Raw genomic sequence first — 16,618 nt, 5'->3', positions numbered from 1 at the left:
TATAATACAGGAACACTTCCTTTAAGAGTCAAAAGAGGAAGCTGACTACTAATTGTGTACTATACTATGTGTGTGTGAATGCTCACTCAGTCATGTCCAACTCTTTGGGAACCCCATGGAGAATCCACGTTTTTCACATTGGCAGGCGGATTCTTTACTGCTGCGCCACCTGGGACAGCCCATGTTGTACTATAGAAAAGGGATGAAAATCTTAAGCCTATAAATCCCAAACATCAACTCTAGCCTTACAGGTGAAATTTCCAATATGTGTTTCCTATGGACCCCAAAACAATCTTTAGCTTTTCATTATAGTAAATGTCAAAAGTAAAAAATCCCAGACTGTTTGTTGAGGAGCATATCATAAAGTATTCTCTTTCCTGCCATCCAGCACTCTATCAGAATGTGCTTGAGAGTTATAATATATAACCTTCTGGACAACCTAGAGCTCTAGTTCACATTAATCATTTTTAATGCCAGAAAAGACATATCTAGTCAACATTATTTACAGCTCCTGCAAAAGCAGACTAACAAATACACTACACAGAGACAAAGTTCTAATGCTTATAAAGAATTCCAGAATTCAAATAATACAGATCAAAAACTGTTTAAAAAAAGCCATTATTCTTATATTTATTCTCTTTCTAGTATAGAAGATAAGTTTCAGCAGTAAGAAACGAATCTTATAAAATTTTATAATGCTTTATGTCTGAATCAAGAGTGGTAATAATTCTTAGGACTTTTATTTAATTGATCAAAGATCTCACCTAGAATTAGAAATATATGAGGAATTTCTGAGAATCTTTTATATACCACTGTTTACTACCTCCAAGTGTTCCACTGTGTACGAAAACAAAAATAAGGGGTTACCCTCATGATCAAAGAGAATCAGTTTTGCCATGATGCCTGCGCTCCTATTTATCATTCCAGTGGATCTTTACTTAGTCTGATGTAAGAAAGATCTGTGACATTCCTCATCTCCAAGTCTGCCTTGGCTCTGTAGACCCAGGTCCTCAAATCCTTAGGTATTGAAGGATGCACAATCTGAAGTCACTCAAAGACCGAGACCCTCTTTTTTAAGAGCAGCAGTCTAGACAGAAATTATATTCAGTCATCTATGTTTGTTGAACACCTGTTGTGTTCTAGAACGGGAGTGGAATCAGCAAGCTGTGGGAAGAGATGTGTCCTAGATGGCGAGTTAGAAAATGACCACTAAATTCCTAGGACATGATTTATGGTGAAAGGACAGAACTCCAAGTAGTTCTCATAATCTTGGTAATTAATTGGCTAACAATCAGACAGTTGGAAAGACTCAGAATTTTGAGAAGCAAAAATTTCTCTGGGCACAAACAAAGTTTGACCTGACAGTATTGATTATGTTGAATAGAACCATCCAAAAATGAAATGAACAAAGACATGTACTTCTCATTACGAAAACGTTTCAAAGGAGAATGAATGGCTACTTTGCAGACTACAGGTACTTTGCAGACTTTGGGAAAGGATTCTTGGACACACAGGTAAGTTAGACGAGGTGACCTCTAATTCTAATTAATTCTCATCTAATTCTAAAATTCTAGACGATTTTACTGTGGAACCTCATTTAACAGAAAATGTACCAATTAAAAATAGTAAGATAAGAAAAATCTTGCCAATGAAATCATTTTAATGCACAAGCGAAACTTACAAAAGATTATACAAAAGAATAATTTTTGATTATTTCTATGAAGCAATAATTAGTCTAAATGCATTTACCCTAATTTATTTTTAGTGAAAAATGACTTTTAACTGTTTAAGAGTATTTCAAATAAAGTACACCTATAGAGGAGACAAAACTAAAATTCCTTCTGAATAAAAAGTGATCTATTGTACTATTTGCTTCAAAGTAGAAATTCCATTAGCACTTTGCAAAAGTACGAAATAAAAAATCATAAAGACACCATGACAGTTTTTCTTCATTTCTTTTTAATAGAGATGTTCACTTTCTCAAAATCAGAACATGATTTTCTGTAACCTAGCTACAAGGGATTCAACTTCTATAGATTTCTAACTGAAAGACTCTGCTCGATATACCATTACCATCGAGCAAGTCAGTGAGTGAAACAGTTGGGTAACAGAAGTTTTTACAAATATATACCAATTTGACACTACAATGGTGGTTGAATCTTGCCTCTATGATAAGTTCTCAAGACAGGTAATAAGGCAACAGTCAGGAATAGCTGAAATCACCCTTGAAAATCTCAAACAAAAGTACTTACAAGAGACTAGCACACATCAGTAAGTACAGCTTAGCCAGTTTTTCTAAATGTTGGACCAGATTTCTCCAACCCACCATCAGATGAAATTATTGATTTGCATGAGGTTTTAAACACATGAAGCATATTTAGCACCAGACCACTCAGATTTCAAACATTCATTCTTATCTCTCCCCTCATCCATTCTAGGGCACAGAATTGAAGTTGTCAAAGGTAAATAGATATGACATAATTCTGCTGTATTGGAGAAGGAAATGGCAACCCACTCCAGTGTTCTTGCCTGGAGAATCCTAGGGACGGGGGAGCCTGGTGGGCTGCCGTCTATGGGGTCGCAGAGTCGGACACGACTGAAGCGACTTAGCAGCAGCAGCAGCAGCAATTCTGCTGTAATTGATTGCTATTGGTTGTAATAGCAGTAGTAGCAGCTATGGCAAAATCTGTCCATTAATTTGTCCAATAAAATCCAGCATTTCTTCCAAAGTAATAGATTTTAATTGTGTACGTGGCCATCCAGAAAACAAAACGCTACATTTCCAACACTTCCCAGATTCTGTAAGAGCTTTTAGCTGTTCTTACCTATGCAGTGAGCAAGAGGTATTATATATAACTTGTAATTCACTGGTATAAATGCAAAGCTATTGCTCTGGCCTTCCTTCCCTCCTCACTTCCTGCTGAGTAGGGCAAAGAAGGGGTAGTGAACAGTCTTAACCATACAGAAGAAGATGCTATGCCAGGCTGGGTGGAAGGAATCTGAGTCCTTGCATAACAGCAGGGAGCAGAGCTAACCTGACAACCAGGACTTGAAGGTAAAGGTTTTGCCTTATTCAAGCCACTCCAAATTCTCCTTGATAATGCAGTTTAGCCTACCCCCTAAAGCTGGTAAAGCAGAAAACATTTACTGCTTACTTTGCAAAGTCTACATTCAGTATCTCATCTAGTCATCACAATAACACTCTGTGGTAGGTGGTATTAACTTTCCTTAACTGATGAAGCAAGAGAAATTTAGAGACGCCAAGTAGCCAAGTTCAAATTACTAGAAAGTGGGAAGGCCAATAGTGAAACCAAATGTCTGTCTCTAATATCTGAATAAGCACTCTGCCTACACTGGCTCTCCAAAGAAATTAGATTGATTAGACACTGAGAAGCATAACAGTTATAATGAGTTACCGATGTAGTAACTTATGGAAATCTTTGAACTCTTAAGGTTATGGTAGAGAGATTCAGCCAAAAACACATGATTTACAATCAAAAGATCATACACTATGGAAAATTTGACATTAAAGAAAATGAAGTATAGTGGCAACATATGACATTAAAAAAAAATTATTTACCTCTAAATGTTTGCTTTAGACTCAATAAGGAATCACAGGCCTTAAATGACACATTAAATTAGATGGACTCAACTGATATTTCTTGAACATTCCATCCAAAAATAGCAGAATATACATTCTTCTTAAGTACACATGGAATATTCTACAGGACTGACCACATGCTGGGCCACAGTGAGCCTCAGTAAATTTAAGAAAACCAAAATCATATTAAGCATCTTTTCCAACCACAACACTATAAGAATAGAAATCAACTACAAGGAAAAAAAAAAATGTAAAAAACACAAACATGTGGAGACCTAACAGTATGCTAACTCAACAACAAATGGATTACGGAAGAAATCAAAAATACTGACAAATGAAAAAAGCTGCTGCTGCTAAGTCACTTCAGTCGTGTCCGACTCTGTGCAACCCCAGAGATGGCAGCCCACCAGGCTCCCCCGTCCCTGGGACTCTCCAGGCAAGAACACTGGAGCGGGTTGCCATTTCCTTCTCCAATGCATGAAAGTGAAAAGTGAAAGTGAAGTCGCTCAGTCGTGTCCAACTCTTAGCGGCCCCATGGACTGCAGCCCACCAGGCTCCTCCGTCCATGGGATTTTCCAGGCAAGAGTACTGGAGTGGGGTGCCATTGCCTTCTCCGAATGAAAAAAGCATGATGATCTAAAACCTATGGGATGCAGCAAAAGCAGTTTTAAGAGGGAAGTTTACAGCAGTACAATCTCACCTCAGGAAAGAAAAAAATCCCAACAACCTAATGTTACACCTAAAGCAACTAGAGAAAGAAGAACAAAGAAAACCCAAATCAGTAGAAGGAAAGAAATCATAAAGATCAGAGCAAAAATAAATGAAATAGAGATGAAGAAAACAATAGATCAATGAAACTAAAAACTGGTTCTTTGAAAAGATAAACAAAATTGATAAACCTTTAGCCAGTCTCATGAGGAAGAATGGGGGAGAGAATTCAAACTACTAAAATCAAAAATGAAAAAGAAGTTACAGTAGACACCACAGAAATCAAAGCATCATAAGAGACTGCTATATGCAACTATATGCCAATAAAATGGACAACCTGGAAGAAATGGACAAATTCTTAGCAACCATCTCCCAAAACTGAAACAGTAAGAAATAGAAAATAGGGACTGACCAATCACAAGGAATGAAACAATGCCATCTGCAACAACAGAGATGGACCTGGAAATTATCATACTAAGTGAAGTCAGTCAAATATCGTATGATATTGCTTATATGCAGAATCTTAAAAAAAAAAGATACAAATGAACTTATCCAGAAACACACTCACAAACTAGAAAACAAACTTGTCATTACTAAAGGGGGAAGTTGAGGGGATGGATAAACTGGGAGTTTTGGATCGACAGTTACAAACTACTATATTTAAAACAGATAGCCAACAAGGACCCACTGTATAGCAGAGAATGCTGTTCAATATTCTGTAATCACTTAAATGCGAAAAAAATTTGAAAAAGGATACATGTATATATAATAAATAAATAAGACAAACATGAGAAATAAAAACTAAAATGCAATATAAAACTAACAATGTAAAAATTCTTCAGTCTGCATCTTTAGATTTGTGCATTTTACTAAAGCACACCTCACTAAAGGAAAATAAATTCACGAGGGATATGGAAGATATTCTATTAAATAGATATTCTGTTTAAATAGATAAAATATTATATTTTAAACACATTAATTATTTCATTTCCTAGCATTTAAAGATGAAAATACAAAAACTAATGTGCCTCTTATGTAATAGGAATATGTTTCTCATAATATTTGACTAAATCTGACTCACAAAATACAAATCAATAGGATAGGCTACTTTGGTACGATCCCTTTCTCTGCTGTGTGTGTAACTTACCACAGGTAGCGTGAGCCAGGTTGCCACAATCCGGTTGTTGATCCAGCGATACCAAGATGGGCTTATAAACATTAAAGGTAAAAAGGGACCCAGCATGAAAATGCTTCCAAAAAAGCTTCCCCAAAACAGAGTGAGTATAAAGTATATCCCTCTCCATGACACCATGATTCTGAAAGACACACACAAAAAAATCAATATATTTTATTACTACAACTGCCCAAATTCAATTTCAGAATGATACATTTAATGATTTTTAATTATAGGGCTACAGAATAGGTTCTGATAAAGAATCTGAGTTTGAATGCCCTCTTACATGTCCTACAACTCTAACAAGTTGTCAGTACATTAGAAATGGATGCACTCCAGAAAAACAGACCTATGGATCAATGGATGAAGAGCAGAAATAAACCCACACACCTACGGCCAATTAATCTTTGACAGGAATTCTCTAGTGCTCCAGTGGTTAGAACTCTGTACCTCTGCTGCAGGGGACACAGGCTGGATCCCTAGCTGGAGAACTAAGATCCCGCATGGTGTGTGGCGCCTTCGACAAAGGAGGCAAGGATATATATATAATGGAGAAAAGCTAGTCTCTTTAGCAAGTGGTATTGTGAAAACTAGACAGCCACATGTTAATTGATGAATTTAGAACATACCCTCAACACCATACAAAAATAAACTCAAAATAACTTACATATTAAGACACGAGACTATAAAACTCCTAAAAGAGAACACAGGCAATACATTCTATGACTTAGCAATGTTTTCTTAGGTCAATCAATCTCCCACGGCAAAAGCAAAATTAAATAGGAACCAATAAAACTCACAAGTTTTTGCACTACAAAGGAAAGCATAAACAAAATGAAAAAAACCTATGAAATGGGAGAAAATATTTGCCAATAATGTGACCGACAAGGCCTTCATTACCAAATTGTACAGACAGCTCATACAACTCAGTAACAAAAACACAACCCAATTTAAAAAATGGGCTGAAGACTTAAATAAACATTTCTCCAAAGAAGACATACAGATGCTCAAAAGGTACATGAAAAGATACTCAACACTGCTAATTATTAGAGAAACACAAATCAAAACTACAATGAGGTACCACCTCACATCAGTCAGAATGGCCATCATCAAAACATCTACAAGTAACAAATGCTGGAGAGGGTATAGAGGAAAGGGAACCTTCCTACAGAGTTGGTGGGAATGTAAACTGGTGCAGGTATTATAGAAAACAACATGAAGCCCCCCTGCACCCTTTTCTGTCAGGTTGCACTGCTCAGTATATGGGATCTAAGTGCCCAACCAAAGATCAAACCTGTGTCCCCTGCATTGTGAGCAGAGAGTCTTAACTACGGGACCACCGAGGAAGTCCCTGGCAGTTCCTTAAAAAATAAAAGCACTACCATATGATCCAGCAATCCCACTCCTGGGCATATATCCATAATCCAAAAAGACACTATCAGTGGCTACTTGCAATAGCCAAGACATGGAAGCAACTTAATTGTCCACTGACAGATAAAAGATGCGGTATATACACACAGTGGACTACTACTTGGCTCTAAAAAAATGAAAAGGCCATTTGCAGCAAAATGGATGCAACCAGAGATTATAAAAAAAAAAAAAAGAGAAAGACAAACACTGGTAAGCTATCACTTGTATATGGGATCTAAAATATGAGACAAATGAACTTATGAAACAGAAACAGACAAGTCATAGAAAACAAGCATGGTTACCAAAGGGGAAGGAGGGAAACGGTAGGAGTTTGAAATGAGCAGTCCCACAAGGTAAACAACAGAGTCCAGTGGATCCTTGACCAACGGAGCTATCAGGGAAGACCAACTGTATAGCACAGGGAATTACATTCTCTATCCTGTTTATATTCTATATAAGCCATAATGGAAAAGACTATGCAAAAATGTGTATGTGTGTATATATACATGTGTGTATATGTATAACTGAATCACTTTGCTGTACAGCAGAAACTACAACATTGTGTATCAACTATACTTTGATTAAAAAAGGAAATAGATACGCTTAAAGAGTAAATGTCTGACTGCCACCCCCACCCCACCCCCCCCAAAAAAGCTGTTTTAAAAGTCTTGGGTTTTTTTTTTCCTGGCTATTAGTCTTAAAACAAAACTATATATTTTCTTTTCCAAGATGTTATCCAACACAAAATCTTAAAATATTCCACAGTTTTTTTTTTCTTAATCCCTTACTATAAAAAGTAGACTTAATGGACTAAGAACTGCAGAACAGCTTCCTAAGGGTGACTGTGCTTAAAAGTGATGGCAATTTTACAGAGTGCACTAAATTTTTTTTAGTCTAGAAATATTAATTCTTTACATTAGAACCTAAAAGTAATATCTTTGGGCAATTGGTCTTTATGAGCTGAAAGGTTAGGTAGAAGTCAGATTCCTCAATCCCTTGCCTCAATTATTTGCCAGAGGATTACTTTTGAGGGTCCTCATAACCAGATGAATATAATATTGATGTTTTAAAATGAAGTGTTGCAAGCACAGTCTAAAATGAATAATTAAATGTTTGATTTTACGACCTAAACTCTGTTGAGCAAAAATATGGTTTGCTTCAGGATAATAAAACTGTTGGAAACATTAAAACCATGAAAACAATAATGGCCTTAAAAATCTATACATTGAAAAAAGCATTTCAGCAATCAAGACCTTTGAATATTTGAAAAGAACTGCAACAAGAAAAAAAAAATTTTCAAATGTCATGGTGCTTTAAAAAATGACAGACAAAACAGGTCAAATCCCTTAACGCAGAATCAAGTTTATCTGTATATTTGGTATATTTTAAAAATCCCTACCAATACCTGACAGTGTGATACACAAAATCCTTCAAAGTACAAATAGAACAAATATCTGCTGAGAATTGGCTTTCTGCTCAATTCCAGATCGGAACTTCTAAGAACAAGGCTGAGGGAATGAGGGCAGAGAAAAAGAACACTGGAAAATAGCAGCCAAACACTTGCTCACACAGGGCCCAGGATGCTCTGTAAAGTCCTACACACCCTTGGTTTTGCTTTCACTGAGGCTCAGCTCCTCCTCTTTGCATTAACCATAGGCTGCTTCTCTCTAGTCTAACTTAAAGCATTTAAAACTAATAGTATCCATAAAAATGAGCTTCTAAATTCAGTATTTTCAACCCCTACTTCCTTTCATAGCCCCTGTCCCAAATATATCACTGCAATGTTGCTACTTGATTTGAAAAGTCTCTTGTAACTACTTTTTAATCTGTTTCTGCCATTAGCTAGCTAGCTTCTGTTTAGACACTCACCCCTAAACTCCCTGAAGGGCTGTACTTCCCATTACATCCACACGTCCACATCAAAGGATCTGACATGCTTCTTTTTCACTTACTGAATTATTTTTCATTTGATGTCATAAAAAGGAAAAAAAAATCATTAAAAGAGCTTAGTTATCATCTAAGAGAATCTTCTCAATTTATACTGATGAAGTTGAGAACCAGAAGAGTTAAGAGATGTGTCAATATGAATATTAGTCAGACCAAGTCTAACCTAAATTTACTTTTCCATTCTACTCCTAATCTCTACTTCTTCCCTAACCTCTCAATCATTTGTTCAATGATTTGATAAATATGCAACGAGATTCCTACAGTGTGTCAGGCACTGTGTCAGTCATTTGGGGATACAACAGTGAACACCACAGATAAACCAAGCTCTCACAAATTGAACAGTCTTTCCAACCCCTCCTTATGATACCTGCATTTAATCAAGCCCTATTTTATCTCTTTTTCCAAGTCTCAAGGCTTTGCTAGAAAACTTGGTTAAGAATTATGCTAGCTACACAGCTATTTAAAGCAACTAAATTTTGGGTTTTTTTTCTTTTTTGGCAAAACCAAGTGCTGGTAAGGATGCAGAGCAATCAAAACTCACATTGCAGGTGGGAATGCAAAATGGCACGAGAAGCTATTTTCCACTTTGGAAAATAGCTTCTTAGTTTCTTAAAATATTAAATGTACATTTACCATATAGCCCAGCAATCCCACTACTGAATATACAGGACAGACTGAAAACTCATACTGATACACAAACCTGTACACAGTTTTTTATAGCAGCATTCTTCATAACTACAGAAGACCAGACACAACCCTGGATAGAGGAGCCTGGTAGGCTGCAGTCCATGGGGTCGCAAAGAGTCGGACATGACTAGAGCGACTTCACTTTCCCTTTTCACTTTCATGCACTGGAGAAGGAAACGGCAACCCACTCCAGTGTTCTTGCCTGGAGAATCCCAGGGACTGCGGAGCCTGGTGGGCTGCCGTCTATGGGGTCACACAGAGTCGGACACGACTGAAGCAACTTAGCAGCAGCAGCAGACACAACCCTCATGTCAGCCTGGGAGTATGTGGATGCACACACTTAATACATCCATAGAAAAGAACATTACTCAGCAATGATAAGACTGATACATGCAACATCTGGGGTTAACCTCAAATGCATTATGTTGAATGATGGAAGCCAGGCTCAAAAGGAATGATTTGTTTTTAACTGTATGATTTTGTTTATAGGACACTCTGGAAAAGGCAAAACTATAAGCAAGGAAAGATCAATGGTGGTCAAAGGTCAGGAATAGGGAGTGAGTTTGTGAAGGCACAGCACAAGGGAATTTTTAGGGGTTGAGGAAACTGTTCTATTTCCTGATTGCAGTGATGATTATAAGACTACACAAGCTCACAGAACATATTTTAATATTGATCTTTATTGTATGTAGAGTAAGAACTAAGTTAAAAAGAATAAGAACTAAGTTAAAAGGAATGTGCTATGTGAGATAAAATCTGATAGAATATTCATTAACCTTTTATGATCTGGAGAATTCTATATGTTTGGATTATTTCAATTGTTATCATATCTGAATTATGCCAAGCTTTTAGAATATGCCAGGCATTGTTTCATGTACTTCAAATGTGTGAACCTATTTAATATAGTGATCCCATGGTATAGATATTTTCATTACCCCACACTTTATATGTGTATACTGAGGCACAGAGTGGTTAAATAACATGCTCAAGATTATACAACTAGTAAGTGGCGGAGACGGGATTTGAATCTGGGTAATTTGGAGTCAGAGTCCATGCTCAGCCTAATAAACACTTTGCTCTTTTCAAGCAGATACTGCTTTTGTAATTAAACACACACACTTTATTCTGTATATAAAATCAAGATGTCACAAATCTGAACCAAATTTAGATTTAAACTCAATGGACATGAGTTTGAGTAAACTCCGGGAGTTGGTGATGGACAGGGAGGCCTAGTGTGGTGCAGTCCATGGGGTCGCAAAGAGTCTGACACAACCAAGCAACTTTCACTTTCACTTACAAAGACTTTGCTATAAAACTTGATAATGCCCATTGTGTCCTGAAATAGGCAGTTTATAAAACATTCTCATCCAATTCAAATACTTCAAAACAAGATATTAATTATATCAGTGGTTATTTACAGGTGAAGAAATATGGGACTTTGTTCTCTTAATGAAAAGTCCCTAACACTATTTATACTGAGAGAGGATCTATTACCAGGGGCATGCCTGCAAAATGTAGTGGAGAATTCAGAACAGGGACCAGTAGGATTGAAAGGCCAAAAAGTAAATACTGGGTATTTAAAGTAAAATGAAGAGTCAGGCATATTGTTTAAGCCTTTGTCTTCTCTGGAGAAGATAAAACGAGAGTTTCTGGGCTGGCGGATACACAGCTGAGGGCAGTCACTGTTAGGTAACCATATACCTTTTAAATTGTGAACATTGAGACCCCACAGAGTCTTCCTTCACTGAGCTCTCAGATGACTGCAACAACATTTTAGTTCTAGTCCAGGACACTCCAATAAAACTTTCTGCAGTGATGGAAATGTTCAGTAGCTGTGCTGTCCAACATGGCAGCCATTAGCTATATGTGGCTACTGAGCACTTGAAATGTGGTTAGCTCAAAAGGGAAACAAAGGTCCGTCTAGTCAAGGCTATGGTTTTTCCAGTGGTCATGTATGGATGTGAGAGTTGGACTATATAAGAAAGCTGAGCACCGAAGAATTGATGCTTTTGAACTGTGGTGTTGGAGAAGACTCTTGAGAGTCCCTTGGACTGCAAGGAGATCCAACCAGTCCATCCTAAAGGAGATTGGTCCTGGGTGTTCATTGGTAGAGGACTGATGTTGAAGCTGAAACTCCAATACTTTGGCCACCTGATGTGAAGAGCTGACTCATTGGAAAAGACCCTGATGCTGGGAAAGACTGAGGGCACGAAGAGAAGGGGACAACAGATGATGAGACGGATGGATGGCATCACCGACTCAATGGACATGGGTTTGGGTGGACTCTGGGAGTTGGTGATGGACAGGGAGGCCTGGCGTGCTGCGGTTCATGGGGTCACAAAGAGTCGGACATGACTGAGTGATTGAACAGAAATGAACAATAGGGAAACTGAATTATTAATTCAATGGTATTTACATTTAAACAGGCACATGTGGCTACTGTGTTGAGTATGAGTAGCACAGCTCTATGCAGAGTTACAGGAACAAACTTCTCTGAGGAATCTTACCAGACCATGAGGCGAGATGAAACTATAGAAACACTGGTGGTTCCCTAATAAAAAGTTGACCTATTAACTCTACTGTGAAGCCCAAAGTTCATATAACCCACACTGATGTGCGGGCTTCTAGTTGGCTTTGTAAGTCCCTTGGTTTTTATTCTGAGTAGGTTATAAGACATCTGGGAAAAGACTTTAATATGACATTAGATACGAAAACAAGAAGAAAGTATACTTGAAAGAAACAAACTATTTAGGAAGGAAAAAAAAACAATCTTTAACATTTTCAAAAAGACAAGAAATATTGTGTCCAGTAGACAACAATAATATGTTCTTGTGGGGAAAGAAATTTAAGTAAAATGAAAAATAGAAACTTTCAGAAAATAGAGCAATTGGAAGTTTAAAACATGGCAAATGTTTAGTAAAAACATCAGCAAAAATGAAAACTCAACAGAAGAGTTAGAAAATAAACCTGAAGAAATCCTCCCAAAAGTCAAGCAGAAGATAGAGAAATGGCAAGTAGAAAGAATATTAGAGGACCAAGACAAGGGCCATAGGCAAATTATATAAACTCCAAAAAGAAAGCAGTGAGAAATTGGAGGAAATCAGCAACAAAGTAACAAAAACCTCCCCAGAACCGGAGAACATGACATTCCACATTACCAGAGCCTACTGAAGGCTAGGATTACAGAAGAGAACAAATGCTGGCTTTGGCACATGGCTGTAGCTTTCAGATTAGAGGAGACAATGGACATTCTACAAAATCTCTGGAGGGGATGAAAATAGGTCAAAAAGGATCAAAAATCAGATTGGCTTTGGACTCAGCAGCAATAGCAAAAGCAAGATGAAAACAGAGCAACCCCTACAAAATTCTCAAGAAAATTATTCCATTCGGTCACTCTATCAATCAAGTATAAGGACAGTAAAAACACTACCACAAGGTCTCAAAGTTACCTCCCATAAAATCTTTTTTTCAAGAAGCCATTGGAAAAATGAGCTCTGCTAAAACAAAAGAGTAAACAAGACTGACGGAGACTTGAAACACAGGAAATGAGATCCAACTTAGGTGAAAACCTCTAAGATAACCATGAAGGGAGATCCCAGGGTAATAGTCATGCATAAGACAGAGAAGATATCCAATCTAAACAAACCAGGGGTGGTGGGGCTGACTCAAGAAAAAGACTTTAAACGCTGTATCACCAAAATCCTTGCTGTGAAACAGAACAGAATGCCCAGGTAAACCCAGCACAGGTTCTAATCTGTACTTGGCTTCTTGAACAGGTGCTGGTAAAATTTCTGTTCTCTCTTCCACACCCAGCTGCCAGATCAGTGGATGATACTCATTTTATCTATCATAAATACTCTGCTCTGACCTACTCCTGAGAGATGGAGGGAGGGCATGGTGAATTTAGAAGCACAAATACAGCAATCCCACTACTGGGCATACACACTGAGGAAACCAGAATCGAAAGAGTCACGTGTACCCCAATGTTCATCGCAGCACTGTTTATAATAGCCAGGACATGGAAGCAACCTAGATGTCCATCGGCAGATGAATGGATGAGAAAGCTGTGGTACATATACACAATGGAGTATTACTCAGCCATTAAAAAGAATACATTTGAATCAGTTCTAATGAGGTGGATGAAACTGGAGCCTATTATACAGAGTCAAGTAAACCAGAAAGAAAAACACCAATATAGTATACTAACGCACATATATGGAATTTAGAAAGATGGTAACAATAACCCTGTATATGAGACAGCAAAAGAGACACTGATGTATAGAACAGTCTTTTGGACTCTGTGGGAGAAGAAGAGGGCGGGATGATTTGGGAGAATGGCATTGAAATACGTATAATATCATATATGAAACAAATCGCCAGTCCAGGTTCGATGCACGATACTGGATGCTTGGGGCTGGTGCACTGGGACGACCCAGAGGGATGGTATGGGGAGGGAGAAGGGAGGAGGGTTCAGGATGGGGAACACATGTATACCTGTGGCGGATTCATTTCGATATTTGGCAAAACCAATACAATATTGTAAAGTTAAAAAAAAAAATAGAAGCACAAATAGTAAACACTTGCAGAGTCCTGACTGCGGTGAGCCCTCCCACGGTAGTTTTCTAGGACTTATTTATGCAGGAACTTGCCCACTGTCTTCCCCTTAAAAAGGATCTATCTGGTGAGCCTTCTGGGAAGCTGAGGTCTGACTATCACCCAGTGACGCTCTACCTCTAGGAGCCTTCATCTAACTGTGGCAGTGTTCGATGGCAGTGTTTAACAGATTATGCTGACCTCTCAAGTTCTCAAAAAAAAAAAAAAAAAAAAATATATATATATAGTCCAGGGATACAAACATAGGTAAACTTTTAAAGTAAAAGAACAACAGAAAAGGATAATAGCTTTCTTAAGTATGGTGGCTATGTATAGGTTGACTTTTAGAATATAATATCAAAGGCAATTTTTGCCAGTCTGCACACACTCCATATATCATACAGTATTCTAATTGTATAGTACATTAGCAAGAGTAACAAAACCTTTTAGTGACTACCATCTTTGGTGGAAACAGGGAAAGAACACAGCTTTCATGTTTATTCATGTATTTCTATATTACTCTAATTTTATAAAGAATAAACATATTAATTTACAGTTAAAGATATTTTAATTATAAAAGTGTTTAAGAACACGTTAATGCAAGTTAGGATGATGTTATAATCCCTAATCAAATACTCTGCCAGAAAAAGCAACCCTTGGGAATCAGCTGAAACAAACATATGGGAAAAGTTTATAATTTTTCTAAGACTACTCCAAAATAAATAAGCAACATGCTGATCCTGATTCACGTGACAAAATCAAATACATAAACTGAGAGCATAAACACTAGTATCAATCACTGCATATATATAATATATAATAAGAGTTATGATCACTTTGCAATGAAAATAGTTTTAACAGACAGCTACAACAATCATAGCCTGATGATTGAAATTATTCCACAACCTGAAAGAAGCTAACACTGTTCATTACTGAAATAATTTAAGCACATGCTCTTTATGCTCTACTCCTGTAAGCTAGATGAATACTTCACAACCAAATACCATCACACTGACTTAGTTTTTTCACAAACGTAAGTGAAATGTTTATGAGCTGACTGATTTCTTTTAAACCCATCAATACGTTGTAAAATCCCTAGATACATGCTAATTTGCATGACCTGATTCTGAGGAACATTTATTCATTTTTTGGAATTTAGTAACAAACACATCTGCCTTGCCTGATGAAATAATGAGCTTCCTTATTCCCAAGTGACAATTATATTTGTTTTCAAGTCTCAAAAGACAGAGGCTCAAAGCTAAATTTAACACCCAATTCTGGAAGCAAAAATTATGGTAATTATTATCTTTTTCTCCTCTTACAATCTTATATTTTTATTCTTATTGGCATTACTTCATATATCTTTTACTGTAAATCACTTTAAATTCTTTTAGGAAGCAGACTATCAATTAAAAGTAATTTTAAACAATGTCATCTATAAAGAACCTTACTCAGTTTTACACATTTTACTAGTTAAAAGACAGAAGTTAAAACCGTTGCTTATCAATTAAATGCTTATAAGGCAACCAGGGGAAGCTGGAAAGGATAATGTTTAAAGTTGCAGCAGGTCCCTTTACCTGTTTGGGAAAACAATGATAACAGGAAAGGGACAAACTATAGAGTTTCATTCTTCCTAAAGCAGCACAAGAGAATAATAATACTTTCCCAGATACAAAAAGAAGATAAAAGGTTAAGCAGCAGTCTCGTTACAGAGCACTAAGAAGAAATAAAACCGGTTTGCAAATTCTGACAAAACACAAAAAGACAGCTAATGAGCAGAATAGGATCAAACCATAACTAAACCAAAATGAAGCAAGAACTTTCAGCTATCAACTGGAGCTGAGTAAATAAGTCCGTTAACGCCCTGGTGGGGGGAGTCCACTCTTGAGTTCTTACACCTGTATAAGGACATTGGGGGTTATATAAAATGACACAATGTATCTCTCAAAGTTTAGTGAGAGAAGAAATTATCTGTATAAATATAAAGATCTCTACACTGATACAATTTTTTACTTAAAATATATTCAAAAGCTAATACTAAGAAAGAAGCAAAGAGTATGTACTATATGATTCTATTTACCTAACAATGAAAAGCATACAAACTAACTTATACTATTAAAAGTAAGGATAGCAGTTATCCTGGAAGTGCAGAGCAGGGTTAGTTACTGAAAGGGGCACCAGGAGGCTTCAAGGGCTTTGGCAATGTTGTTTCTTATTTGGGTGCTGGTTACACATGGTGTATTTATTTTTTGAAAATTCACTGAGCTGTATACTTGTGGTTTATACACCTTTCTTTATGTATATTTTAATAATATTTACCCCCAAAGTTATCATTTAAACTGGATAATGAGTTTGAGTAAACTCCAGGAATTGGCGATGGACAGGGAGGCCTGGCGTGCTGCAGTCCATGGGGTCGCAAAGAGTCAGACACGACTGAGCGACTGAACTGAAATGAATCCAATTCAACATATGCAATTTATAGGAAAAAACACAAATGG

At 37.1% G+C, this 16,618-nt stretch overlaps 1 protein-coding gene across 3 annotated transcripts in view; it reads right to left on the bottom strand.

The window, feature by feature from the left end:
- The window catches only part of LCLAT1 (lysocardiolipin acyltransferase 1), a 195,415-nt gene that overhangs the window by 115,406 nt on the left and 63,391 nt on the right, over nt 1-16,618 (bottom strand). For 2 of the 3 annotated variants that reach the window (XM_070379313.1, XM_005893608.2), the window contains one exon: nt 5,457-5,625. The exons of the other annotated variant lie outside the window; for it this stretch is intronic. In XM_070379313.1, coding sequence (XP_070235414.1) covers nt 5,457-5,621 — 165 coding nt within the window. In that variant the 5' untranslated portion in view covers nt 5,622-5,625. The remainder of the gene's footprint in view (nt 1-5,456; nt 5,626-16,618) is intronic. 3 annotated transcript variants of the gene reach the window in all.

The sequence above is a fragment of the Bos mutus genome, chromosome 11 (genome assembly GCF_027580195.1).
Source record: "Bos mutus isolate GX-2022 chromosome 11, NWIPB_WYAK_1.1, whole genome shotgun sequence".
In the NCBI taxonomy this organism is placed as follows: Eukaryota; Metazoa; Chordata; class Mammalia; order Artiodactyla; family Bovidae; genus Bos; species Bos mutus.
This window is presented reverse-complemented; position numbering and strand designations above follow the sequence as displayed.